The following is a 27,833-nucleotide window of genomic DNA, read 5'->3' as shown; positions in this document are numbered from 1 at the left end:
TACCATTTGTCCATGAACTTAGCATTCAAATTAAAACGAAAAAGCATTGGTTCGATTGATAATCTCAGTCCTCGGAGGATCATTTTTGCTTTATGGTACTGAACTAATGTTGATGCGTGCATGCGTTGATTAAGTTGGCGTTGTGTTAAGTATTCCAGTTGTTTCAATTGTTGACTGATTGAACCACCATGGGCATCCATTGATCGGACCTCCTGTATTAGTGAATACATTTGATCTGCTTGTTCTGTTGAGTAGGCCATTGGTGGTTGAAAAACACTTTTAGGTTTGAAACGATGCTCTTAAGTGTCTTGTGGTTGGTTTGTTTGATCCACTATATTCGTGAAGAAATGACGTAATCTTAGATTTCTCATGAAGCGATATATAGCTCCCTCTGTTTCCATCTCATTTGCCTTGGATGTAGGTACAAAAGAAAGACCTTTGTTCAACACCGATATCTGTCGTGAAGTTAATGTTTCTGTACACTAGTCGTGTAAATATTTATTGATCAAGCATTGACAAGCTTGTGTTGACACCTAAGTTGATTAGCAAAAAAGGTTTTTTCATTTGTTTTTCGGTTTACTTGTTATTTGCAGCTTACTGACTGCAGCATAGTACTCAGGATTCCGGTAAGCAGCCTATAAGGGATTCGAATATGTCTTGTTTATACTGTTATTGCAAGATTAGTGGTTGACTGATTACACTTTACATTTTTATTTATCACTCACAGTGTATTCCAAGCGAACAGTAGACACAGGTGTGAACTCACCTAACATATGTTATATAACACCCATGGGCCCACCAACAATACATTGCACTTACATCGTTTGTTTTTCATCTTTCATTACAGATCGGCCCCTGATGAAGGTACCTTAGAGTACCGAAATGCATTGGGCAGCTAAATCAAATTGTGTCATATAAATGTTCATAAAATGATTGAAATTTAGAGTGATGAAATATTTGATTACATGAAAAAAGGCAATGTAATATTAATATGTTGAAATAATTTGCATTATTGATTATATGTTCAATCAACAAAATGATAAAATGATGTATTAAAGAATCAATTGATGATAAAAAGTGCTCATATTTTGAAGGTGCTTAGCACCAGGTGAACAGTGCACGTCTATTCAGGTGCTTAAACTTGAAATAACCATACGTTTTTTCCAAGGAGTGACTACCCTTATTAGACGCAGCACCAGTGGCTTACCATAACAAAGACTTGTGTGCTCCCCACACCCCAATAACTCATGTATTTTCTCAGAGCAGCCGCTTTCGTTTTTTGGTTTGTCCGATATTCAGTGCTAGGTGCTACAAAAGACGGATTTGATCAATTTAGTATCATATTGCACAAGTACGTTTGAATAATACTTTCTATTTTTGAATGCGTACCTCAGCGTGACGGACTTCCCCCCCGGCCGTTTTCCTTTTGTTTCAGAGTGCAATCTCCGATGGGTGATTAGCGCGCGTTTCTGAAAGAAAATATCAGAGCCGGTTTAGCTGTTGGCCCGTGATTTTCTTACTATGCATTCAGTCACGTTTGTGTCCCTTGGCTGGGCTTACCTTATATCTTCATAACTTTGTTTAATCGTCTATTGTAGCTGCTTTCCTCGGTTGTTCACGAGCGGGCAAAAAGCATTTTCTCTTGGAGTCTCATATATGTTTCACCGCTTTCAAGTGTATGGGAAATGTAGTTTAGGCATCTCAGCCAATAATGGTTGGCAACAGCATTTGGTTATCGGTGACCCTATATGGTGCATTATGGGAAATGTGGTTTTTACGCTTTTGACAGTTCGGTCATGTTGTTCAATCCTGTCATGACCCTATTAAATTTGAGGATAAGGTATGCCTCTTTTTGAAGCAAGGCTTCTCAGTTTTCTATTTTTCTTTACCGTTCTCCCTCTCCATTCCCTCTCCTCTCCCTCCTTCCCTCTCGTCCTCCGTCTCTCTCTCCCTCCCCTCACTCTCTCACTCTCCCTCTCTCCATCTACCTCTCTCCCTTTCCCTCACTTCCCTCCCTCCTCTCTCACCCTCTCCCTCTCCTCTCTCCCCTCTCTCTCCTCTCTCCCTCTATTTACCTTCCCCCTGCTCTCCTTTTTCTCCCTCTCCCCATCTCCCCCTCTGCCTGCTCTCCTCTCTCTCTCCCTCTCCCCCTCCCCTCTCTCTCCCCTCCGTCCTTCGCTCTCTCCCTCTACCCTCTCTCCCTCTACCCCCTTTCCCTTTCTCCCTTTCCCTCACTTCCCTCTCCCTTTCTCCCTTTCTTCCCTCTCCTCTCTCCCCGTCTCTCTCTTGTCTCTCCCCCTCTCTCTCTCCTCTCTCCCCCTCTCTCCCTCTTTACCCTCTCCCTCGCCCTGCTCTCCTTTTTCTCCCTCTCCCACTCATCACTACCACAGCATCACTCAGCACCACCACAGCATCACTCAGCACCACCACAGCATCACTCAGCACCACCACATCACTCAGCACCACCACAGCACCACTCAGCACCACCACAGCACCACCACAGCATCACTCAGCACCACCACAGCATCACTCAGCACCACCACAGCATCACTCAGCACCACCACAGCATCACTCAGCACCACCACAGCATCACTCAGCACCACCACAGCATCACTCAGCACCACTCTGCCCCACCACAGCACCACTCTGCCCCACCACAGCACCACTCTGCACCACCACAGCACCACTCTGCACCACCACAGCACCACTCTGCACCACCACAGCACCACCCTGCACCACCACAGCACCACCCTGCACCACCACAGCACCACTCTGCACCACCACAGCACCACTCTGCACCACCACAGCACCACTCTGCACCACCACAGCACCACTCTGCACCACCACAGCACCACTCTGCACCACCACAGCACCACTCTGCACCACCACAGCACCACTCTGCACCACCACAGCATCACTCTGCACCACCACAGCATCACTCTGCACCACCACAGCACCACTCAGCACCACTCACCATCACCACATCATCACTCAGCATCACCCCGCACCACCACAGCACCACTCAGCGCCGCCACATTCTCACTCAGCGCCGCCACATTCTCACTCAGCGCCACCACATTATCACTCAGCGCCACCACATTATCACTCAGCGCCACACCAGTATCACTCAGCGCCACACCAGTATCACTCAGCGCCACACCAGTATCACTCAGCGCAACCACAGCATCACTCAGCGCAACCACAGCATCACTCAGCGCAACCACAGCATCACTCAGCGCAACCACAGCATCACTCAGCGCAACCACGCATCACTCAGCGCAACCACCGCATCACTCAGCGCAACCACCGCATCACTCAGCGCAACCACCGCATCACTCAGCGCAACCACCGCATCACTCAGCGCAACCACCGCATCACTCAGCGCAACCACAGCATCACTCAGCGCAACCACAGCATCACTCAGCGCAACCACAGCATCACTCAGCACCACCACTGCATCACTGGTTCAAATATGTTCTTTCAATGTTTCAAGCTGTTTTCAAGCTTTATTACAAATCACAAAAAGATGTTAATATTTCACTTTTGTTCTTGGATTTTCGTCACAATAAAAAACACTGAACATAATCTTCACAAAAGTTATTTACAAAAGTTTAAGCTATTGACATTACAAATTAAATAAATTATTTAAGTATTAATTATTTTAAAAAATGTAAAGCCATTGTTATTTGTAATATCAATACATCTAAGTCACCTAAATACAAAACATGTTGCATTGCAAATGCTATAGGTGTCACATTTGTGAAAGTTCTAACTATTGGCATTGTAAATGACAAAGCTATAAATTTAGCTATTTTAAAAAACAACACATAAATAAAAAAAAATCATTTAAAGACCAATAGCTCAAACTTTCCTAATGCGAGACCTATTGCATTTCCAATGCTTGTTATTACTTCTGTTCTTACATGGTATGTCTTGTTTACTCTGTAAGCACTATTTTCTTTAACGAGTTTCTCCTACTGCAGGCACGAAATGCTTTCCTGCAGCATTCAGCGCGCATTCGTGCTTTCACTTTCCAAGCAGCCCGGGACAATGGCGGACGCTTCTTTGAAAGAAAATGGGTCGCACATTTATAAGAGTTTGAGCTATTGACATTGTAAATGATAATGCATTTTATTTATGTGTTAATTAGCAAAACAGATGAATAAAATACATTGTCGTTTACAATGCCAATAGCTTAAACTCGTGCAAATGTCTGACCTATTGCATTGTAAATGCTTGATATAATTCACCTGTGAACACGAGCCTGTGTCCTAGGTGTCCCCCTCACTTATAATGCCTGCAATGAGTCCAGTAAAGACAGGACGACCACCGGGCATGTCCCTGCCCTGTAATATGTAGCATCAATACCCCTGGGCCAGCAGTGCAGATGTGGTGCTTGATATAATTCACCTGTGAACACGAGCCTGTGTCCTAGGTGTCCCCCTCACTTATAATGCCTGCAATGAGTCCAGTAAAGACAGGACGACCACCGGGCATGTCCCTGCCCTGTAATATGTAGCATCAATACCCCTGGGCCAGCAGTGCAGATGTGGTGCTTGATATAATTCACCTGTGAACACGAGCCTGTGTCCTAGGTGTCCCCCTCACTTATAATGCCTGCAATGAGTCCAGTAAAGACAGGACGACCACCGGGCATGTCCTTGCCCTTTAATATGCAGCATCAATACCCCTGGGCCAGCAGTGCAGATGTGGTGCAGTCATTTTTTGCAACACGCAGCCGAGTCCGTGGGTCTATCATGCCTCAATTAGTGGGCCGGCAGAAATTGCATTTCTGCCCTACTTTCAGCGGTGCGGCAGTTGCTGCCAGTGTTTGACCTTTTGCTGAAAGGGGATGTGCGGGAAGTCCATGGGGCTCAGCAGACGGTCTGCTCGACACCTGTCTGTTTTGACTGAACATATTAATAAAGCAAGCCTGAAAGGCTGAGCCTTAAAACCCTTCTGTTGGAGCCATCCTTCCGCCCCCGCCTACGGACACTGGAGCATTTCAAAAAGTAGAGCAAACCTCCAAATACAAGCTATAGCTAGTCTTTGTAGTTTTTTTTCCAATGCATGAAGCCACACAATTTTTGACACCATACGTATAATGGCAAAAGTCACATTTTCGAATCACAGAATGCATATTGTTAGGAAAACAGACTGAGAAGATGTCACATAATTTGTGACCCCTTAGCATTTTAGCGACAGCATTTTTAAAACGTTAATTCACCTCCTCCGGCAACATGAAGCATGGAGATTTTGCAGCATTAATCTTTAATAGCTTTCAGATGTTGAGATCCCAGCGTAGGCTGATTATTCGGTGGCCTCCCTATCGTTAATATGTCCATGTAGCTTACAGCATTTGTGGGACCTACCCCACCATACCTTACTCCGTGTTCCACCCATCTCTTCCTGGATACCATTAACCTTCTGCTCCTGTTTCTATCCCCCTGCTCCCCCTCCCCCCTGGGGTTCCCCCGTCGAGTTACAATAAACCACCATCCCCCACCACCTGATGCTGTGGGTGTAAAACTACCCACCACCCCAATGCTTGAGGCGTCTCTTACTTCCTAAATATGTGCTAAATCAAGCTTAAATAAATTGGTAAGGATTATTCAAACCACCGCCTTTCCCTCTATGTCTGGGGGTGTAGGGTCGAACACCAAAACTTTGCATGACGACTACTCTCCACCTCTCCTGTGTGCCTGCCAGATAGTGTCCATATCGAGATTGGAGCCTCACGTTAACCGTTAGTCCGCAAATTCCATGGCCGATAGGGTGTCATCTGGGTGAGCGGTGATTGCTCTATTGTACTCTAAACTCGACGCTGCTCCTGCTGGGGGTGGTGATCACCCAAACCTAGGGCCCTATGCTGTTTCTGGCCCGCCGGCCGCAAGCTTTCCAGACAGCCCTTGGAGCAGTCCTCAGAGAGGATTTTTAGCTTTGCCGGAAAACTCATCATGATTTGTATGTTTCATTTATGTAGTTTCTGCTTGACTTTGTCAAATGATCTCTATTGTGTCAGGACTTCCTGGTTATAGTCTGGAAAGACCGTAATTGTGTGGTTCTCTGTTTGTATAGGGCTGCGTCGACTTGCCAATTGCAGGATTCTTTAACGATCTTTAAAATTCAGGATCCTAGCAATCTGGGCTCTCTCTCTTGCCCCTGGCATTAATCCCAGGATGCAGTGTGCGCATTCCACCTTGAAGTGGGCGGTCAACACTTCAGGCTTTATTGTTTGTTGCACGTAGGGTACAACAAATTGTTTTATGTCTTGCCCTTCCACCTTTTCGGGCCAAGCCCACCAGACAGATGTTTTATCTAGATCTACCCTCTGCATCCTCTGCCCGTGCATTGAGCTGTTGTGCCGTCACTGTTAGGCAGCAAACGTCGGACTGCAACTTTTTTTTTTTCAAAGAAGTTTTTATTAATTTTTCCACAACAAAGATTCAAGGCACAATCCGCCAATATACCCTCGCAGGGGATCTCCGAAGTTTAAAGTATAGTATTCTCACCTACAGACAAGTAGGGGGCAGGAGCCCCCCATACCAATAGTGTACCCAAGGCGTATCCGCAGCACAATTGTAGGGTTCAGCTTCGAGAAAGGCGGGGTACAGTCACAATATCGACCGCGAGGGGGAATCACAAGGATTCGTGTCACATCTGTGAGTGTCTCTGCGATGATTACCCCCTCTATGTGGACTGCAACTTTTTAAGAGTGTCAGTGTGTTCTTCTAGAGTCTGTTCCATTAGAGTCACCAGGGAAGACTTTTTATGGAAGTCAGCGCGGGGGGAGATTATTATCTAGAGCAATGATTTAAATAAATTTTTTATCCTCCAGAGCGGTCTATGACTCCCTTATCACTGATTATGGTGTCTTGAGGTTGGGGTCCAGGCTGGTATGATTCTGCCATCCTGTAAGAGGTTCAGTGTCATTCTCTCCAATGAATGCATATTTGTCCAAATTATACTGGCGGGTCTGTTTGGTCTTGGCCCATGGTTGAACAGTGTCTGTCCTTGTACCCGTGACAGTGTTTCAAGTTGGTCATATTCCTATATGGGTGGTGGATGGCGGATCCGATCTATTTTAGCCTTCCTGTCCGTGGCCCACTAGGTGGGTGTACTGTTGTCGCTGTCTGCACCGCTGCCCCACTCTGCCTTCTGATCTGGCACCTGGCTCTTTAGCCTGTGGAGAGCCCCCCCCCCCACACACACAGAAGGCCATGCTTGATGCCTGTGTGTCATGCCCTTGTTAAGTTGTCCGGTTAAGCCCGGTTAGAAACACCGCCATTTTATATGCTCCAGTTTCTAAAGTTGCCTTCTCTCTTACACACAGTGACATTTGACTTAAGTTTGCTTGCGTTTCAGCCCAAGATATTAATCTCCGATACTGCATTTGCCTACCTTTCCACTTTGTAGGCACACCATCACGACACCTTTTAACTTTCAGTACGAGCCAGAGCTATCATACTAGAATAAACAATTGCGGTCTGACTGCGACTTCGATATGGCACAGTGGGTTTATTATATATGCACAACAACCACTTACTTGTTTAGTTCAGAAGAGCTCTCTGTTCACATTGCGAGGTCGCTGCATGCCGGAATTCCAGCTCAACGAGGTATGTCCAGTTCTACACCAAGATGAGCAGCCTCATGACACCCGCAGGTAATGGGGAGTTAGATCACTTGGCAGGAATTTTGATAGAACACCCACTCTAGGAAAAACAGGTTATGGAGGCGCTAGGTAAGAGCACATTATATCACAGCACTTATATGCCGCTATATATTCACTGTTCTAGCACAATAGTGAAATTGTTTATCTTTTTCACTGTCCTTGTAATGCTAATTACTCTATTCGGTTTCCTTCTATTGATCATTGCAGCACACATAATTTACTCCAGAATCACAATGCTTCAATAAATATTGAAACTACAGGTTGTGTATTTCTTTAAGTATGCATAAGTGACTAACCAAAAGAGTTCTAGACCTGTTAACCACAATTCCTTGGGGAGTCAGGGTTGTCATTTTTGAGGTTGCCCCATCCATTTGTTACCTTGTCGGGTTTAGTGGTACAGATGGTGCACTGTGAGCTAGGAGGGCTATAGGCCAACATATCCTGGGGGTGTGCACGGAATCAGTCTGGCACAACTCTGACATTAATGTTGTCAAACAAATGCACAGTTTTTCCTGAGACAATTTAAAGCCATACAACACCCTCACTCGGCTATAGGCCGATTCCCTCCTCAGCGCCTCTCCTGGTCTGTCCCTTGTCACCTAGTGGTGGCTGCCAGTACTCCGCAGCTCCAGTCATTAGGCTACCCTGGACTCAAGACCACTCTTCCCTCTGAGCAGCGGGCGCCTCTCCTCCTGGGCATCAGGGGAACGGGGATTCCCTACCCTCCCGTTCATTGGCCACTCACTGCCCGTACCGGTTCCTGCACATTCTCCCTGCTGTTGCAGTTGTCAGGTTGCCGGACCGCCAGTATCTGGTCCTCCGCAGCAGCCTCACCACTCCTGTTGTCAGGTTGTTGGGCCATACATAAGGGGTATCTCTGCGCTGTGGACATGCAACAGTAGGCCGAAGGGGGGAATAAATTAGAACAGAACAGTTTTGAGGAGCCTTTTAAATTGCAGGTGGTCAGGGCATTGTCTCAGATGGGTGGGGAGCCGGTTCCAGTAGAGGGGGGCAAGGTGAGAGAAAGCTTTCCCACCCATCCTTGATTTCTTAGACCGAGGAACAAGGAGAAGAGATTTAGTTCCTGAGCGAAGTGACTTGTAGGAATATAGTGATTGAGTTTCCTTGCAAAGTAAGTAGGGCCCTTACCATACACGGCCTTGTGGACGGTGCAACAGATTTTAAAATTAATTTGCTTGCGTCCCGGGAGCCAGTGAAGCTATTGAAGCAGGGGAAGGGAAGCAGTTCTGGGTGGGGCATTCAAGTCCAGGCGCACCAAGGTGTTTTGGACTACCTGCAGTCTGCACAACGAGGACTCATCGGCTGAGACCAGGAGAGCATTACAGTAGTCTAGGTGGCTTAGTACCAATGCCTGAATGAGAGTTTTGCGTGTGGACTCCGGAACGAAAGGGAAGCCTCGCCGTAACAGACCAAGCACATAGAAACAGGAGTCGGCAGTATAGGACACATGTTCTTTCATGGTCGGTGCCTGGTCTAGGCGAATGCCAAGATTCTTGACAACAGTCTTGGGTCCAGGGGAATCCCCAAGATCCACCGTCCCACCAGTCAGGTGACCACAGCAGTGGTGCATCTCCAAAGAGCTTGATCTCGGTCTTCCCTGTGTTAAGCTGAAGGAAATTGCCCCTCATCTAGTTGGAAATGACTATCATACCTGCGGAAAAAGTGGACTGGGCTGCAAGAGTGGATTTATTAAATGACAATAGAAGCTGAGTACCATCAGCATATGAAATGGGAATGAAACCTTCTGTCCTGAGTAGGTCAGCCAGGGGAGCGACTCTTATATTAAACAAGGTTGGGCTCAGACAAGAGCCCTGAGGCACTCCCTTGGTCAACCCCATACTCTTTGACGGAAAAGGACCTAGGTTAACGGTCTGGGAGCGGGAGGAGAGAAAGCTCGCCATCCACGGAAGAGCTAGTCCTCAGAGTGCAATTTCCTTCCGTCTCCTGAGCAAGATCTGGTAGGAGACTGTGTCGTATGCGGCCAAGAGGTCAAGCAGCACGAGTAACATTGATTGTCCGCTGTCCAGGGACAGCCTCATGGTCTCAGGCAACCATTGATTCTGCTGCCTTTACACTCCAGTTGACACCCAGTTTGGGACCCTCCACCAGCTGCGCAGGTCAAGGACGTCCCACAGAGTTGCTCATCGCTGTAATGCTGCCACCGTCTTTGTCTAAGCCTGCAGCACCATCCCACTGTCCTTTCTGGGCTCTATCCTCTCTCATGATCGCGATGGGCTTTTTTCATCGCCTCTCTTGCACCGGATCTATACTAACGGCGCTGTTGGTGGCTCGGCTCAACTCATCTTGCCTCTGCTACCTGTCCCCAAGATGTTGTATGTCTGGTCTGTTATCACAAAGATAGCAGGCCAGGCTTATTTATTGTGAAAAACACATGGTAATGCCAAAAGGCTTGTAAATGTGGATTGTTATAATGCTATGCTATAGGTTGTAGAAAGATATTTGATTCTAAGTAAATTCCCAGATTAGCATAGTAGGCAAGGAGTTTGGTGTTTGTCACCCAATCTGACAAAACCCTGGGAGTAGAATTTCACTCTGATTCTTTTTATGCCCCACTGAGCAGGGATTTATATAGTTGTTTTAACTGTAATTTTTTTGTGTTCAAATAATTTTATTGGTTTTAGTATCAAAATAAAATGCAAATAAAACATACATTGAAAACATATCTTATGACAGTAGAGACAGTACAATAATGCTAAAGGATAATAAGTAACGTAAAATAGGGTACAGAATGAAATATATTACATTGGTCGAGTATGTGGATGGTTGTAGTTAAGTTGTTTACAACAGTCTTCATCGGTAACACTTGAAATAGTACAGACAGGAAGCTGTAGGTTGGAGCTCGGGAACACAGAGTGAACAATGGCGTTAGGGAGACCACACATCTGGTTTTATGGTAATGTCAGTTCGTGAAAAATGTATAGGGGGAAGAAAATACCTAGGGCGGTTTATGGGTAGTAAAATAACTGTCAAGGGAAGACCACATCCTTCTCCTAGGAGGGCGCCAAGGTGACTGCTGGAGAGCTATGTTATCCGCACCTCGGAGACTAATTACCCAGTTGAGCCATCCGGCAAAATTAGCTTTGCTAGTGTCCTTCCAATTGCTAAGGATTACCTTGACAGCTGCTGGGAGCAGGAGATCAAGTAATGCCCTGTCATCGTCGTCGTTGGGGGAGGGATCTTGGGTGAATCCGAAGACCAGGTATGGCAGTTCTCTAGAAGGAGCAATGGGGAGAACCTTATTAATGAAATCAAAAATACATATTTGTAATTTTGTAAATGTATCCTTGATGGGTGCCAATTTATGTGCACTTAAGTAGGCCTGTGTTGTTTAGTGTCAAGCTGTTGGTGAAGGCTGGACCCTTATCACTTTAGTTGGAAATTTGGCTCACTCCTGGCCCAGCTTTTCTCACCCAGCAGCCCACTCAAAGATTCTGGTTGCCCAGGCCTTCCCCTCCAAATTTAACCCTGGTGCATTCCGTAACACACCCCAGATAGGTAATCGAAGAGGCTGGATGCCTTTTGGCAAGAGGATGCTCTCTTCTGCCAGCCTTGCATTGTGGTCAGTGAACACCACGTGCTTCTTGGGCTGATATACCTACGCAGTTTGGTATTAGGTTGTGCAAGTGCTGCTCATTGTCTTGGAGGAGACTCAAGCCATTCAGACCAAGGCAATGTTCACCATTCACTGCGGGCTAGGTACTACAGGTTTGTTTAGGCAGAGGGATAGCGTTGTTAGTGGCATTCAGATGCCTTGCCTGGCTGAGATCTACTGATTTTTCGGGGGTTGTTGAGGCATCCCTTATGGACATGCCCTTAGATGGCACTCGCCTCTTCAGCGATAAGGCAGACTTCTGCGTTGGATCGCTTTAAAGACAGCCTGGCCACTGCCCGGTCACTGTGTCTCTCCATTGTCCCACGCCAGCCCCATTCTGCCTTTCACCCCTTCAGGGGCTACAGTAGGGGCAACCAACAGCATTCATTACTGCCCAGCCATCAAGGCCCACAGGCTCCCCCAGTCTTTTTGTGGTTGCAGACGCGGCTCACGCAAACCTTGTGGGACACACAGCCAGAGGTCTACCCAGTCACCCCACCCCCTGCGAATCACAGCATCAAACCCCCTTGAGTCTGTCCTGTTACCACCACAGGCAACCATTTAGAGGGATCCAATACTACCTGCCCTGTTGGCTTTCCATAACATCGGTCAAGTGGGTACTTAAAACTATTCAGTTGGGTTACTCCATCCCTTTCTTAGACACCCCATCGTCCACACCACTATCCACAAACCCGCTGACAGAAGACCACCTCTCTCTGCTCCTTTAGAAAATGCAGGCTTTTTTTTAAACAAAGGAGCCTTTGAGAGGGTGTTGCCATCAGAAGGAGGTCGTGGTTGCTATACCGCTACTTTCTGGTGCCGAAGTATGGAGGCCTCCGCCCTATTCTAGATCTGTGCTCTCTCAAATACATCTTGAAGAAGGAGAAATTCAAGACGCCCACATTGGCTCAGGTTTTATCTGCCTTGGAGACTGGATAGTAGCACTGAACTTGCAGGTCGCCTACATCCACAGACCTTTCGTGCCTGCCCACAGGTGTTACCTGCAGTTCACGGTGAGCCACGAGCATTTTCAGTTCACCTTGCTCCTTTTTGGCCTCACCAGCGCCCCTCTGTTTTCACCAAGTGGATACAGAACATCTGCAGGGGTCTGTGGTTCCAGCCTTCCCCTATCTTGGCGGCTGGCTGTGGAAGGCAGGCTCGCCCCAGGCATTAATTTTACACCCCCAGACTACGGCAGACCACCTGCATTTGCTGGAGTTTATTATCAACGTGCTGAAGTCACACCTGTCAATCAGATGCGCCCTTTCATCTGATCTATTCTGGAAACAGTGCAGTTTCAGGCCTACCTTCCGGAACAGCGAGTCCTGGATATTCGAGATATGATTCCGATGTTTCAGGTTCTATCCTGGATTTCGGTGAGACTCACTCTGAGTCTGCTGGGTCTCATAGTCTCCAGCATCCTGCCTGTAAAACATGCGGGCTCTGCAGTGAGATTTAAAGTCCCAGTGAGTGCAGCTTCAAAAGTATCTCTCCGACCTGGTCCAGATATTGAAGGGAACTTCAAAAAGATCTGTGGTGGTGACAGATGCATCTTGGTTGAGGTGGCCATCTGGAAGAGGTGGAGATCAGTGGACTCTGGTCTCTGGTAGAGTGACGACTCCACATCTACCTGTTGGAGTTAAGAGCGATTTGCCTGGCATTGAAAGCCTTTCTTCATTCCATTAAGGGAAGGCTGGTTCAGGTTTTCACAGACAAACCCACTACCATGTGGTATTTTAACAAGCATGGCGGGGTGAGGTCGTGGATCTTATGTCAAGAGGCCCTGTGTCTCTGGACATGGCTGGAATGTCAGGACATATTTCTGGTTGTTCAACATCTGGCGGGCTCACTGAGCACCAGAGTGGATGAACTCAGCCGTCGATGCCTAGTGGATTATGAATGTCGTTTCCACCGGGAGGGGGTGCAAGTTCTCTACGGCAAATGGGAAGAACCTTAGTTAGATATTTTCTCCACCACCGAGAATTTGCAATGTGAGCACATCTGCTTACTGGGGTCTCCTAGGCGTCTTTCGTTCTGAGATGCTTTTTATATCAAGTGGAGCTCAGGTCTCCTGTAAGCCTTTACACAGATATCAGTTCTGCCCAGAGTTATCAAGGGGATCAGGAACAACAGGGCCCAATTCATTCTATGGCTCTGGATTAGGCACAGAGAGTATGGTATCATAAACTCCTGATCATCGGTCCTCTGATCAGGCTGCTCCTTCTGGAGGATCTACTGTCACAGCACCTGAACCTGCGCACACTTGGTTTTCATGTCTGCAGATTGAGCAGCAGCAGTTAACTCCTTTGTTGCTGCCGTCGGCCAACGGCTGTCGCAAGCACTACCTCGGTAGTGCTGCGCACGTCCGTTGGCCGACGCCCCCTACCTGCGCAATAGTACGCCCGCAGCGGAGCGGATTTTGCGCCGCGCTAAACGGGTTAAGTGTATGACCACACTGCAGACGTTTGTGATGTCGTCCCTCAACCAAGACGGTATACGCCTGCCATTGAAACACATTTGTGCCTTTGTGTGCTGCCAAAAATGTTGATCCTCTCTCTACACATTTATCAGTAGTGTTATTTGTTGTTTCCTTAGCCCAGCAAGGCTTTGCTTTGATTACAGTTTGGGTTCTTGCGGTTGCTGGACCAACCCTCCCTGTTTAAGATTTTTGTTGTGACTCATTTCCTAAAAGGACTAGAAAACATTAGCTCCACAGTCCATCATGACCCCAAATTGGACCAGAACATAGTCTTGACATTCTACATGTGCTCGCCCTTTGAACATCTGTGTAATTGGCCTCTGTCTTTTGATCATAAACTGCTTTTTTAGTTATCATTGCATTGGCCAGGAGGGTTAGCAAACTGCTGGCACCCTGTGTGCACCCAAAAAGACAAAGACACCCTGCCCCAACACTATATGTAGGTCCCACAAGGGGATCCTATTTAATGAAAGCGACTAACTGGTAGGAAGAGGAGCCACACATACACATAGCTGGTATGTATTCTCAAGATTTCATTTTATTTTATTGAGTATTTAGCCATTTTTATATATGATATGCTATAGTTTCATGGAAGTAAAAAATATTACAAAAATAGATAACAACAATTAATTAAATAACACTAGGGATCCCTCACACATTCCTCCTGTCTCCAAACATTTCTCATTCATCCCTTACAACAAACAGACATACATTTCATTCTATAGTACAGCAGTGCCTGTTAGAATAACAGAGATGGATCAAGTTATAATAACACAGAGGGAGGATAGTCAGGAAGGGGTCAGAATCACGTAGATCCAATAAACATGATCAGATGGACAATCATCCCTTCCACAAGTCACACCCTGTGTGCACCCTCCCTACATCTTTTACCTAGATAAACTGGTTTTGAGACCACTTTCCTATTTTCTGCTGAAAGTGGTAAAACCGTTCACTTAGGCCAAATCATCACACTGCTGAACATCTTTGCTCCGCCTCACCCTTTCAAAGAGGAGGAGAGACTCTACTGCCTGGACCCAAAAAACATTATTCTTATATATTGATCGTATGAAAGAGTTTCGAGTGGGCAATCAACTCTTCAATTAGTTCTTTAGAGCAGAAAATGGAAATGCCGGATAGACTCTGGTTATCTCAAGATGGATTGTGCTCTTGATTAAAATCTGCTACGCGCTGGCTTGCATGCTCATTCCACCAGAGCCAAGGCTGCAACCACTGCTTTAGCTCGCAGTCCCTGTCCTGGACATCTGTCCGGCTGCGACGTGTGCGTCTCTGCACATGTTTACCAAGGTCCTCTGTGATGGGCACTTTTCCCATTTGGTACTCCAAGACTTCCTGGTCACAGACCTACCTCTGTGAAGGTATTGCTTGTGTATCGATTTGTAAGGTAAGGAATCTGCGGCTAGAAGTCTCTATCAGATGAAAAAGTGACTCATCTTTGGTAACTCCTCATCTAGTAGAGACTTTATCTAGCTGCTGGATCTTTACCGACTCTCCTCGTTCTGCAAATGGATTTTCCTGCATAGAGTGGCCCTTGTAGGTCCTTAGTGTCTTCACACTTTTCCATTAGCATTTTGTCATGGCTCTGTGCTTCTGACATGGAATCGTCACAGAACAAAACTGATGGGGTGGCGTTTATATAGGCACAGTGCATGTCCCTTTTGGCGTGCATGACAGACACGGAGCTGAAATGCACCACTTACCGGCGTGCAGTTGTACTGCTTAAGATTTTCCAGATCCAGTCCTACACCTGGGAAAATAGTCAAAGTTAAAGAATCTGCAGCTAGACAGTCTCTACCAGATGAGGGGCTACTGAAGGTAAGTTGCTTGTTCACGACTGACATAAGGTATATAGCCAGGGTTCAAGTCATGTGGCTCATGGCAGCCAGTCCACAAGTGATGTCCAAGAAAGCTTGTGAGTTTATTTTGCTTATCAAAACCTGGTAGAGACGTTTGGGAGACCATGCAGCAGAACAGGGGAAACAGGAAGGTTACATTTGCAAGGGAACCTGCAGGCAAATGAAATTAAAACAAAAATTTGCTCTCATTTCATTTTAGTATTTTGAACTCAACAAGTTTAGTACTTCCAAGAAAGATCTTTGAGTGTTGGTTCTTTTGTCTTGGTTATGTCTGCAGAGGAAAAAAAGAAAGAAATGAGTCGTACATCTATGCCAACTCTCACAATTGTAGTTGATTAGTGAGATGAGAGTTTTCCACTGTGTTAATCTTTTGATTAATTAAGATCGAGTTCATGTGGTTTTTGAGATGATGCTCAAAGTTCAGTCTGTGTGTTATTGTACATTAACAAATGTTACCTTTATTTGCAGATTTATCATCTGTGTTGTAACCACGCTTAACATCAGCAAATTTTTGTGAGAATGAGTGAACTTGAACAGTTGCGGCAGGAGGCAGAGCAGCTGCGAAATCAAATCCGCGTAAGTCTTCCTTTTCATTTCTTGGCTTCACATCAATAGGATGTAAAGCCAAGGACCACTGTTGTAGTTAAAATCTTATGTATTGTGCTCCTTTTCTGTGCTCTGTCAAATCAAGTTCAGATTATGTTCTTTTTATTGGCATTTAGAACAGTATTGCAAGTACAGTATGACGCCATAATCATTTAAAAAATATATTTTTATTGGCATTTATAGTCCTACAATTACATTATTCACATATAGAAATTCGAGATATATTAATTATCGGACAGATTCGAAGTGAGTTCTTCCCATTTGGGCAATGGGCTTAATGCTGGCAACATTCGATATACAACCAATGCAATCAATTGATCAATCTATTCAAGCACATGTTGCACTCATTGCACTGTGTATTCCAATGCTAATTGTGGACAGGGCGGGGTCCATCCCTTCTTCGGATTTTGTGGTGCCCATTGCAAAACCTTCCACAGTCCTTGGGGACTGACCGGTATGACACCATAATAATAACCATTTCGCCATATTCAAAACACAGCCTAAAGAGGAATTGGGCATTCTAGCACTTCTACACAAAATGTACTTCATACCATTAAAGTACGTATCAAACTGAATCCTACTTAAAACCATAATCATGGTGGTTGGGCGTCAGATAGATATAACAGACTGCAGGCCCATGCAACTCCATCTTTCATATCCTTGTTTAGTTTAATTCCTGTGAAGTCTGGATATGTGATTCCACCATCATCCGTTCAAGAATATCTTCATGCCAAGATCCACAAGTTTGCAGCCAGTGTATCCTTGCTCTACGCCTAGCCATCATTAAAAATTGGATTATGATCCTGTGGTGGATCATTCCCCTTTAGGTCAAAAGACCAACATGCAAATGTTTATGGGTGTGCTGAAAAATCGGTCCATCATTTACTGATCCTTAGATACTGTATCCTCTTACGGAACACACATAGATGTCCATAACTATTGTAACCATCCACCAGTCCACTTGCTACATCTAGGACATGAATTTGTAAAATAGTGATACTTATGTCATTGGTTAAAGGTATGTCATTGGTTAAAGGTGTGTTCTATGGGGAAAATAAAAATGCTAGTTTAATTAGGATGTTACTGAATATTTTATTAACATTTGCAAATCCCATGACCTATTCCTCCTCTGTCAGGGCTATGTTGCTTTAGTGATCCCATTTGAACCTTGGTGCCAGTGTAGGTTTGGGGAAACTCTCAGTGCAGTACCCATTAAAACATAGATGTCAACTTGTTTCACAGTTTGTCATTGGTTGTGGACAAAAGCCCCTGCAAGTCCGATTAACATGGTCCTTGTTTGGTTTAGCAACCAGCACTATGATCTTTTCCCTCGCGGAGTCTGATAATACTTCACCATTTAGTGCCTTAAGTACTTAATCAATAACTACATCTAAAATGTTTTAGAGAAAACCCATTTGTGTATGGAATCATAATGCCTTGCATCTCATGGATTGAGGATAGAAGTTCCTTTGGCATTTCAAGGAGTTCTCCTTGCTTCAGGGCAAGCTTGGGGATAACTGATCCCTCAGTTGAGTTTTCGGTCATGGCGGTTGGATATATAAATTCTGCTTGTACTTCTGCAATAAGTTGTTGGTGCCTACTTCTGTGTGTGTATCTACATGCATATGTGTGTGTGTGTGTGTGTGTGTGTGTGTGTGTATGTGTGTGTATATATATATATATATATATATATATATATATATATATACATATATACATATATACACACACACACTCACTGGTGGTTGCTTTGGGTAGTTCTAGTTAGCTCAGCGTTTTCTTAGGAAATGCCTTTTTTGTTTTGCTTATAACTTCGGCATCGTTTGACAGATCTTCATGAAGCTTTCCTAAAATGTTCTCTTTTTGCCTAGTTTGTGCTAGGAAAGTTTCGGGGTGATCTGTGCAGCGGGGAGCGAAAAAACGGGGGGGGGGGTGGGGGGGGCGGAAGGTCCCAAAACAATAAATTCCAATGTATTTTCCACAGACTTCCCGATTGGAGATCCGATGCTTCACAGTGAAGCTTCACTGTCCAGCACCGAGTCTCTGATATGGATTGGCACACTCAGCCATCCATGAACTTTGGGGCCACAGAAAACCATAGTTAATTTTGCAATCTCCTGTGACCACAGCTGTACTTTCCTCTGAACTCGGAACTCACTGATGTTACAAACTGGTGTCATATGTCGAACCTAATTTTGTCATACAGGACCATTCTCTTTTGACCTGTATTAGATAGCACGTTATGGTTAAACCTATGCTTACCGAATCCGGGTCTGTATGATCGACTAGTCTCCAAGACACAACCATCCCCCAGGTTGTTAGTCAGTCCTGATGCGACCTTAGTACCCTTAAAGGGTTGAAACGCCGTAGACAAAAAACAGGAGACAGACCATAGCCATGTATATGGAACACATTGTGTATTCACACATTGTGATTTATCAATTGTAAAAAAAAAAAAAAAAACCCTGCCTGTCTCTTCAAGAAACCAATTTACCATGTATGCTCACCTATGTATTGGTCACCTTTCACTTTCTCTTTCTTTGGTTTTGGGTTATTTCACTTGGGGTGCATCTTAAAATCTTCTCGCCTCTTCACTTAATCATAATTGCGATGAAAAATGTTCTTTTGTGTGTCTTTGAATAAACTTCGATTCTGCTGAATCGAATTTGGATAATGAAATACTGGTTGTTTACAGAATATGTCCGTTTTACCATACATTTCCGTGTACAGATTTAGACTGTACAGAAGTCTGTGCAGTTAGATTTTGTTTATAAAGGAGTTCCAAGTGAACACTTTTTTCAATTGCTACTTTTCTTTATAACGCCATCGTTTTCACTATTTGCGCATATTAGTGCATTAATATTACTCTAGATGCATATCTGCTTGCAAATTTATCTTTTTGCCTTTCTATCAGACTTCCTGCCTTTCTTTGTGTCTTTGTGTCTAAGACCACTACATTTCATTTTGTTGTTTTGAAAATTTAAAAGACACCAACTGTGTATTTGGATCTCAAATTAAATAAAAAGTTGTCTCATAATCTTCTGGCTAAACATCAGTGAAAGTGTTAGATAAGTAGTCCTTTTCCATTAGAAATGTAGGTTTGGTAACTGCTGCACTTACTCGGATTTACTCATAACTGTGCGCCCTACAGATCAAAATGGATCATCCTAATCCTTTTGGGGGAAGTTGGGAGTTGAATATTTTGCACAGTAAAATCAGCTTCTTGTGCACGATAGAATTACTAATAACACCCAGCAGTGTTTATGTGAATGGCAAAAGGCATTAGCAAAGCCAATTGCTCAACCTTTAGAACCAAGACCTATTATCTTTGCCAATGTTTGTTTTCTCTGAGGTGTTTTTTTCCTCACCTTTCTTCTTTGAACACTATGCTGGCTCTTTTTGACCTGTGCCCCTCATGTGGCCCTATGAAGTTCTGAAAGGATGAGCACAATGTTTAATTTGTTTGGGGGTAGGTGTGGGGGGATGGTTAGATTCAGACCAAATCATGGGGAAGTTTGCCACACTGCCCTGCAGTCCTATGGCTCTAGGCGGTCAATGGCGTTTTCTAAATCCTCTTCACCCTTTGGTATGTTCAAGTATCATAGTCCTCTGGGCACCTTCAGGTGGCTCCACGAGTTTCCAGTTGATATTTAGACACATAATGTTACGTCACTTCAGGTCTAGACACTAAGTGTTGAGGCACTAGAGAGTCTGAGTAGTTTCCACATCAGAATCTGATGGTTTCTCTTAAGGGAGCTCAGCTTCGCATCAGGAGCCGCAAGTGCTATGAGGGACTCTTTTCATTTCAGTGGTGATGAAAGGCCAGACACCAATGTCCTTCAAGAAGGTGCATTATGTATTCTGCAACCTTCTTCAGAAGAGCAGCCACACATTCTCAGCCATGGGCAGAGAATGAATCCTCCTCTCAGAGCCCTAGAAGCTTTATCTGTGCCATCAGCATTGCCTGCTGTAGTTAAAGATCATCCAATGCCAGATCTGCTAAAGCAAATGGAGAAAAGACATGACCAGTGCAAAACATCCACAGATGAACTAGCTAGGGAAAAGAAAAAGTGGGTGTAAGCCTTGATGCTTGAGAGAGAGAAGCTCTGACCGGTCACACAGTTTCACATCTCACACTCCACTTCGAGGTGTCATATCATCTATAGGATCAGACAGGAGTGGGTTCTCATTTCGATCTTCAGAGTCACCGCCTCCATGAGTATCCCTCCTGGATGCTGTGGTCTCATTTCAGGAGGCTACGAGCAGGTTAGCTTGACACCTGAATGTTGAAACTTTTGCTGCAGTTTATGAAAAATCTATAATTTGTTTGACTCTTTTCCTTAAACCTCAAGTGAGACCCATGGTTGCTCTTGTTCCTGGTTTTCTTGAACCGACTACGCATGTATTTTTGTTATGCCTACCTGTATAAAATAACTTGACCACTTTCAAGAAAATAAATGTAGATCCCCAGAATTCTAGACTCTCATCTTAAGTGAAATACTGCCTCCTTATTGATTGGTAGTGTCTGTTGTCAGAAAATGTTTTAATGTCCCTTGACCAACATCCTCCGGGACCCCAGAAAAAGGAATGTAGTCAATTGGGGAAAAAGTGTGTGCATCTCCGCCACAGTTGCAAGTTCCACCGCACTGCTGGACCTTTATAATAGGGTGCTGTAGAATGCTAGGGTACTTTTTCTTGATCGTGCTTCAGAGGTGGATCAGGAGGAGTTTAGAAAGATGCAACAAAAGGATATATTTGCCTAAGACCAGACTATTAGTGCAGCCAATAATTCTGCAGATCTGAGTGCGCCTTGTCTCTGTCATGGCATCTTCTATGATGCAATCCATGGCTGCGTCTCACATCTTTGACTCCTCAAATGCAAAAAAACATCGTGGACATTCCTTTTTCAGGATCTAATCTTTTTGTTTCTCATGCTGATGAAGAACAACAAAACACGAAAACAAAAACAAGCTTTAACATTGGTTGGTTTGGAGAAGAGCCCATAATTTCCTAAAGTTCAATGTAATGAGTTTTGAAGAGGTCAATGGCGTTGCTCTATTCCTTTTAGGAATCCAAAACCACGAAAACGATTCTGTAGGAAATTCTATGGAAAAGCCTTTAATGACAGAGGGATGAATTCTAAGGTGACTTCAGAAAACGGCTTCAACCGATGTTCCATCTTCAGGTGAGGAGTCCTTTCATTCTGCAACATTAAAGAGATGCAAAGCAAAAAGTGGGAAGAAGGTAATACCCCTGCCCTTCAAAGAAGGGGCCTCCACTGATGAGCTACTGTTTACATCAGCAGGTCAAGCGCAAGGCCTCTGAGAAAAAAGAAATCTGACAAGAAATCAGATAGGCCTTCTGTGGCTTAAACAGCCAGACTTCTCAGCTCTGCCCCTTTCTGTGCATCCTGCATCGACAACCTCTGCAGTCTATGTGCCTTCTCAGCCACTGAAAACCTTTCCTATGAGGGTTCTCTAACTGGACTGACTGTGCCTTCTTCTGTAGGACTGTCAACGAAGGCTGCATTAGACAAGATACCACCACTAAAGAAACCATTGTCTAGAGTCCTCATTCAAAAAGCCACTGTTCTCAATAGAAACGTTAGCAGCATTATGGTTGATAGCAAAATCAACAGCCTGTTGATTGCGACCCCTTCGGAGTCTAAGAAAGGGGATCCTTCTACTCTTTTGCCAGTAGATACGTCACCCATCTTTGCTACCATCCCTTAGGATCTTGGAGTCTGTGGTTAAATTGGAGGATGAAGTTATTTTCAGTGCTATTATTAGCCCAAACACAACTGATGGCAAAGTGTAAAGAAATAGATGAAGAGGCGTATATTGATGACTAGGGCCAAGCCCAAGACTTCTCGATGACTAGGACATGGGACTAGTCACCATTACTATGAGAAGAAAGAAGAAACCAAGTGGGGGTGAGGGAGGCTATGCCCATACTCCTTATGACCATCACTACATTGAATAATATCCAGAGCCATCCCAGCTAGGTGATACAATACATTGGTGAACCACATGAATGACTGACTGTAATCGTATGATGTCAGGCTACTATTTAAGGTTTCCTCTGCAGCCATCTCCATCTAGCACAGTTTCTCCATCTTTGCCTCAACCTTTGGTACATTAGCAACCCACCTAGCTGCTGTTACCACAACAACTTGCGCTACGGGCTCCATCCGCACTGTTCTGCTGTATCCACACAGACACCGATTCCTCAGATGAAGATGAGAGGTTGTTGAAGTTTAACAGGTGAGATGTATACCACATGATATCCCTCCAGTCCCCCACCATGTAGAGCCCCCTGTATAGTACTGCACGCTTTAGCATGCAATTTGATTCTTTTAAGCATTTTCTGCACCCTGTTGGTGTCACAGAAAATTACTGCTTCATGTATGTTTTTAAAGAGAGGGCTTGGAAAGCTCTAATATCCATACCAATCATAGACCATGTTTGGCAGGAAGGGCTATACGTTTTTGGAACACTAGTATCGATACCAGTTATGGTGCAGAGACTTGATGGAAAAAAATACATGGCACCTGACAAATTGCCGACAGTGTTGACAGGCCAACTCAATGCAGACCCAGTTGTGCAAATTGCCCAAAGAACGTCACATAACTCAACACTTAATTTTCGGCACCACTGGGTCATGAGTAGAGGAAAAGAGATAATCGTGGCAAATGGGTGTCCGCTTTAGCGACTATGTTGTTGAAGTGGTGAATATATTAACCATTCTCGGTTGCTATGTTCGGTGTGGGCGGACATTGCATGTTAGATTGACTCTGTATAGTTGAAAGGAGAGAAGAAGCAAAGGCAGTTATAAGTGAGGAAGAGAGAGTCTTTGTGGCTTGAAGAGACAATTATGGAGCTCACAACCCAACAAAATGCATGGGCAGTGGTACCTGGGTGTCAAGAACGGCTCAGGTGCACATCCTATTAGCCAGAGATCCAGCACTTCATTCTGGACATGCCCTTTTGTGTGGAAGACTTCTTTAAACACCTGATGGACGATTAAGCACAGTTTATTAGAGCGGATACAAACACTGCCAAGTCATTGGGGGAGTGGTGGGGGCTGAAGTACAGATGCCCCTTTGGAGGCATATGGAAGAGGCTGGTCTTATGTCAAGAATTTCAACTCCATTGTTCCCAGTTGCAATAACATTAGCAGTTCTACTATCACCAACCATACTAGCCTCAAAACAGACCTTCACCTAGTGTCTTACAAAACAGACCATAAATTAAAAAGATGCCTTCCAGAGCAAATAGTAAGACACAATGAGGCGAGACCGCTTGCAGGCTCAGACTATCTCACACTAATACCCCAACCCATAGGGTCCACTGGGCTGGAGGATTTTTCACTGATTTCCATTGTGGGAGTGTCTAACAATTGTCTATTGATTTGTGGATGTAGCAGATTGGAATTAATCATATCTTGCAGATAGCAGCAATTGAACTTGAATTTTCAGGAAATACAGAGCTTTTTCTCAGTTGAAGGTGGACCTGTTTGCGTCAAGTTAACTCCTCAATTGGCAATTTTCTTTTTGTTAGCTTGAGGCCAGATCAAGGTACATTAGCAATAAAGGCTTCCGATCAAGTTTGAAATGGAATGTGGGGTTATGCATTCCCTCCCTTTTGTAGGATTCAGAGATTGCTAATTCAACTAGGTGGCCAGCTTTGTTAGCTGGTGTTACTCGTTTTTGGCCACGTCCAGTCTGTTAACCGTCAGTGATGGAGATGGCGATAGAGGAGCCATTTTTTTTAAAACAATTTTTATTTGAACTAAATTGCAGTAATGATGACATTACATAGACATCTCAGCAGGGATACAAGCTTTTAGCATTATGTTACGATCTGCAATCCACCTGGAGCACCTAATATTACACAGTGTGAAAGGTTTAACAGTACAATGAGGGTTACAATTATGCCTTCGGGTCAGGGAACATCACTTTTATACACAATGTTCTTGGTAGCCTGGAATTTGTCAACATGTCTTCACCCGCCCCCTCCAACACCGCAAGTCCCTCCCTTCTAAGTTCCACCGTGGGAGAAATGCAAATGTCACCCCTGTATTTATTCCAGCGTTCCCACTTTTAATCCCATTTTCGTGGGCATCCTCTACCTCCATCCTTCTCTGCTACCATTGCTTGGTCCATGTCTTTAGCCCAATCTCGTAAATGTGGTACAGTGTCCACACCCCACTTCAGGGCGAACTTTCGTTTTGCTATGCTCCATCCCATGGTGGCCCACGATTGTTCAGCTTGTGTGAGGTCTGTTGCCTCCCAGATGTTGAGGAGACATAATTTGGGAGATGGATGTATGGGTTAGTCACAAGTCCTTGTTAGTTGTCGGGTGACACCTAGCCAGTATTGTTGGATGTGGGGGCATTCCCACAGGATGTGTATGAATGTACCATTTTGGCTACAGTGTTGAAGGCAGAGTGTATTTGGTCTCCTACCTAGTCTAAATAACAGTTTAGTATCAAAGTACACCCGATGGAGAATCTTGAGCTGGACAAGCCCGAGTCGCATCGGGACGGCCACCTCCCAGGGGAAGTGTCAGGGCCTCTATCCATTCTTCGTCAGCCATTTCCCCCAAATCCACCTCCCAACCTGCTTGTAGCTTCGGCATTGGATCGGCCTGGTTATTAATCAATTTCTGGTACGTGAGGGAGATGGCCTTGCGGTCCCTTGGATCCAGCAATAGTTTGTCTTTGAGAGGAGAGGAGTCTGAGAAGGGGGTGTCTTTAGGGAGGGCACAGTCTATGGCATGGCTGATCTGAAGATAGCGGAAGTACTCTGATGGTGCGAGTTGATATTTAAGTTGGAGATCTGCAAACAATGCTTTCTTGCCCTTAATCCACATATCCCCCACAGTGGATATTCCAATCCTGTCCCATTTGTTGAACCCTGCACAAGCACTCTGTCGTCCCAAGATGTCGAGTTCCCACAGGGGGGTAGCCTTCGTTAGGTGACCCCGCCAACCCATCCGCCGCTGGACACTGTGCTACACTTCTACTGTACGGGCCGTGGGGCCAGTCAAACGTAATTTCTTGTGGTTTTTGTATAGTGCTCTGGTGTAGCCTTCCTTCTCCATTAACCAAAGGTCAGTGCGAAAGCTAAGGTCGGCGTGTGACCCAAACACCCATTTGTTGATGGCAATTAATTGCGACGCCTGGTAATAGAGGTGCATGTTCGGCAGCCCGATACCTACATCGTACCATCCCATAGTGAGTTTGTTTATTGCTATCCGAGGTGGCTTATTATCCCACAGTAAGTTTCTAACCGCTGCCTCAATCTTCAAAAAGTAGGAGTCAGGGACCGGAATGGGAATATTTTGCAGGGCGTAAAGGCAGTGTGGTAATGCGAGCATCTTGAATAAAGACGTCCGTCCCAGAAGAGTGAGGGGGGGAGTGTCTTCCAGTGGGTGACATCCGACTTAATCTCTGCAACGGTCCCAGCAGATTCTGTTCATAAAAAAAAGTTGCGTCTGTGGTTCTAAAGATGCCAAGGCACTGGAAAACCCGGGACGTTACTGGAATGGTATATCCTCTAGGACTTTGCGGAGGGTTACCCCGGAGGGAATACATCTGGGATTTTGACCAGTTTATCTGGTAACCAGAGTGGGCCCCAAATATATAGAAAATATGGAGAACGCAGCGGAGTGAGCACTTTGGTGAGGCAAGATAAAGTAGAATATCGTCTGTATATAGTGATATGTGGTCTTCATGTTCGTCCGTCCATTTAATGCCTCTAATACATGGGTCCCCCCTAATCCAGACCGCCAACGGTTTAAGGACCAGGGCAAAGAGGAGCAGCGATAATGGGCAGCCTTGCCTCGTACCACGACAGAGGGGGAAAGAATTGGAGCGATGGTTGTTCACTGAGACGTGGGCAATGGGGAGCGTATATAAAAGTCTGATAGACCCAAGCAACTTGGGCCTGAACCCTATGCGGGTCAGAACCGCAAACCGATAATCCCATGCCACGATGTCGAATGCCATTTTTGCGTCAAGCGCAAGCAATATTGCTTCTTCCTCTAGTGTCTCCACACGGCCCAGCATGCCATGGACTTGACGTAGGTTTTGCGCCGTATTCCGCCCCGGCATGAATCCAGACTGGTCAGGGTGAACCAGGTCGGTGAGATAAGGAAGCAGACACTTAGCTAGCAGTTTGGCCAGAATTTTGCCCACCACGGTCATCAGTGAAATGGGTCGGTAAGATGTACACTCGTCCACCAGGTTTGTGAATGACCACGATGGTGGCCGCGCAGATATCAGCCGGTAGGAGGCCAATCTCATGACATTCATTGTATAGATTCAGCAAATGGGGGGTGAGCTTCAAAGCCATCAGTTTGATCGGAAGCCCATTAGGGCCCATCGCTTTACCCGCACGAATGTCCTGAATGGCTTTCTGAATCTCATCAACCGAGATATCAACGTCTAAAGCCTGTTTGTCTTGTTGGGAGATACATGTTACATCGATGGTAGCGAGGAGATCTGCTGCCAACGGCGCTTGTGAATGCTGTGGAGTTCCATATACTTTCTCGTAGTGTTTCGCGAACGTCTCCGCAATGCCCTGGGGGTCAGTAATCAGAACGTCAGCAGGCCCTTTAATTGCACGCACCCATCTCGCTGACTGTTCTTTATGTTCCAGCCATGCCAATAGTTTCCCAGTTCACTCGCCCTGTTCATATATTCTGACTGGTGGCGAGAGCACGCCTGTGGCGTCCTCTAATAGCAGTTGCCTATAATCCTGTCTCTTAATTTTAAGGTTATGTTGAGTATCCTGATCAGGGTTCTGCGAGGTGGAGCGCTCAAATCTTAATATCTCCGTTTCCAATTTGCTCACTCTCCGGTTGCGCTCTGTCCTGTGGCCCACCATCATAGACAGTGCTCTCCCCTCTATCACTAGCCCATAAGCACCCCAGAGTGTAATTGCGGACTTCACAGACCCTATGTTCTCCTCAAAATAGTAGTCTGTATCTTTCCGTAAGTTTTCCCTGATGTGCTGGATCTTTAATGCCCAAGGCTGGATCATGATGGGACCTAATTTGTGTGGCACGTTGAGCTCCGAAGACCGCCAGGACCGGGGAATAATCCGACACGCGCAAAACAACAGTTGATGGACAGAATGCAGAACAATGTCATACATTCACCCCAGTACAGAGATCTGTACCTCAATCCATCGTTTGTTTGCACTCCACACCACCCCAGTTCAGACATGGCCATATGCAAATCAGCCTTGACCCTGTGCCTCATGGGAACAGTCCAGCCCGAACTGCCAAGCCATGTCTTTCCTGGACCGGAATCAAGCATCCTAGGACCGGTTTCTGGCTATCAGCCGTCTTCAGCTAGGATAGCTTGACTCCAGTGGTGTGGAGAGCATGGGACCCACGTCTGAGCATACCCATCCCACTCGGGGTGACAAATGCAAAACAACAGTTGATGGACAGAATGCAGAACAATGTCATACATTCACCCCAGTACAGAGATCTGGGTCTAAATCCATCGTTTTTTTACACTCCACACCACCCCAGTTCAGACATGGCCATATGCAAA

At 45.4% G+C, this 27,833-nt stretch overlaps 1 protein-coding gene across 2 annotated transcripts in view; it reads left to right on the top strand.

Moving 5' to 3' along the window:
• GNB4 (G protein subunit beta 4) overlaps window positions 1–27,833 on the top strand; it is a 708,510-nt gene that overhangs the window by 310,040 nt on the left and 370,637 nt on the right. For both annotated transcript variants that reach the window (XM_078665739.1, XM_078665738.1), the window contains one exon: window positions 16,128–16,235. In XM_078665739.1, coding sequence (XP_078521865.1) covers window positions 16,179–16,235 — 57 coding nt within the window. In that variant the 5' untranslated portion in view covers window positions 16,128–16,178. The remainder of the gene's footprint in view (window positions 1–16,127; window positions 16,236–27,833) is intronic.

Source organism: Lissotriton helveticus, chromosome 11 (genome assembly GCF_964261635.1).
Source record: "Lissotriton helveticus chromosome 11, aLisHel1.1, whole genome shotgun sequence".
Classification (NCBI taxonomy): Eukaryota; Metazoa; Chordata; class Amphibia; order Caudata; family Salamandridae; genus Lissotriton; species Lissotriton helveticus.
This window is presented reverse-complemented; position numbering and strand designations above follow the sequence as displayed.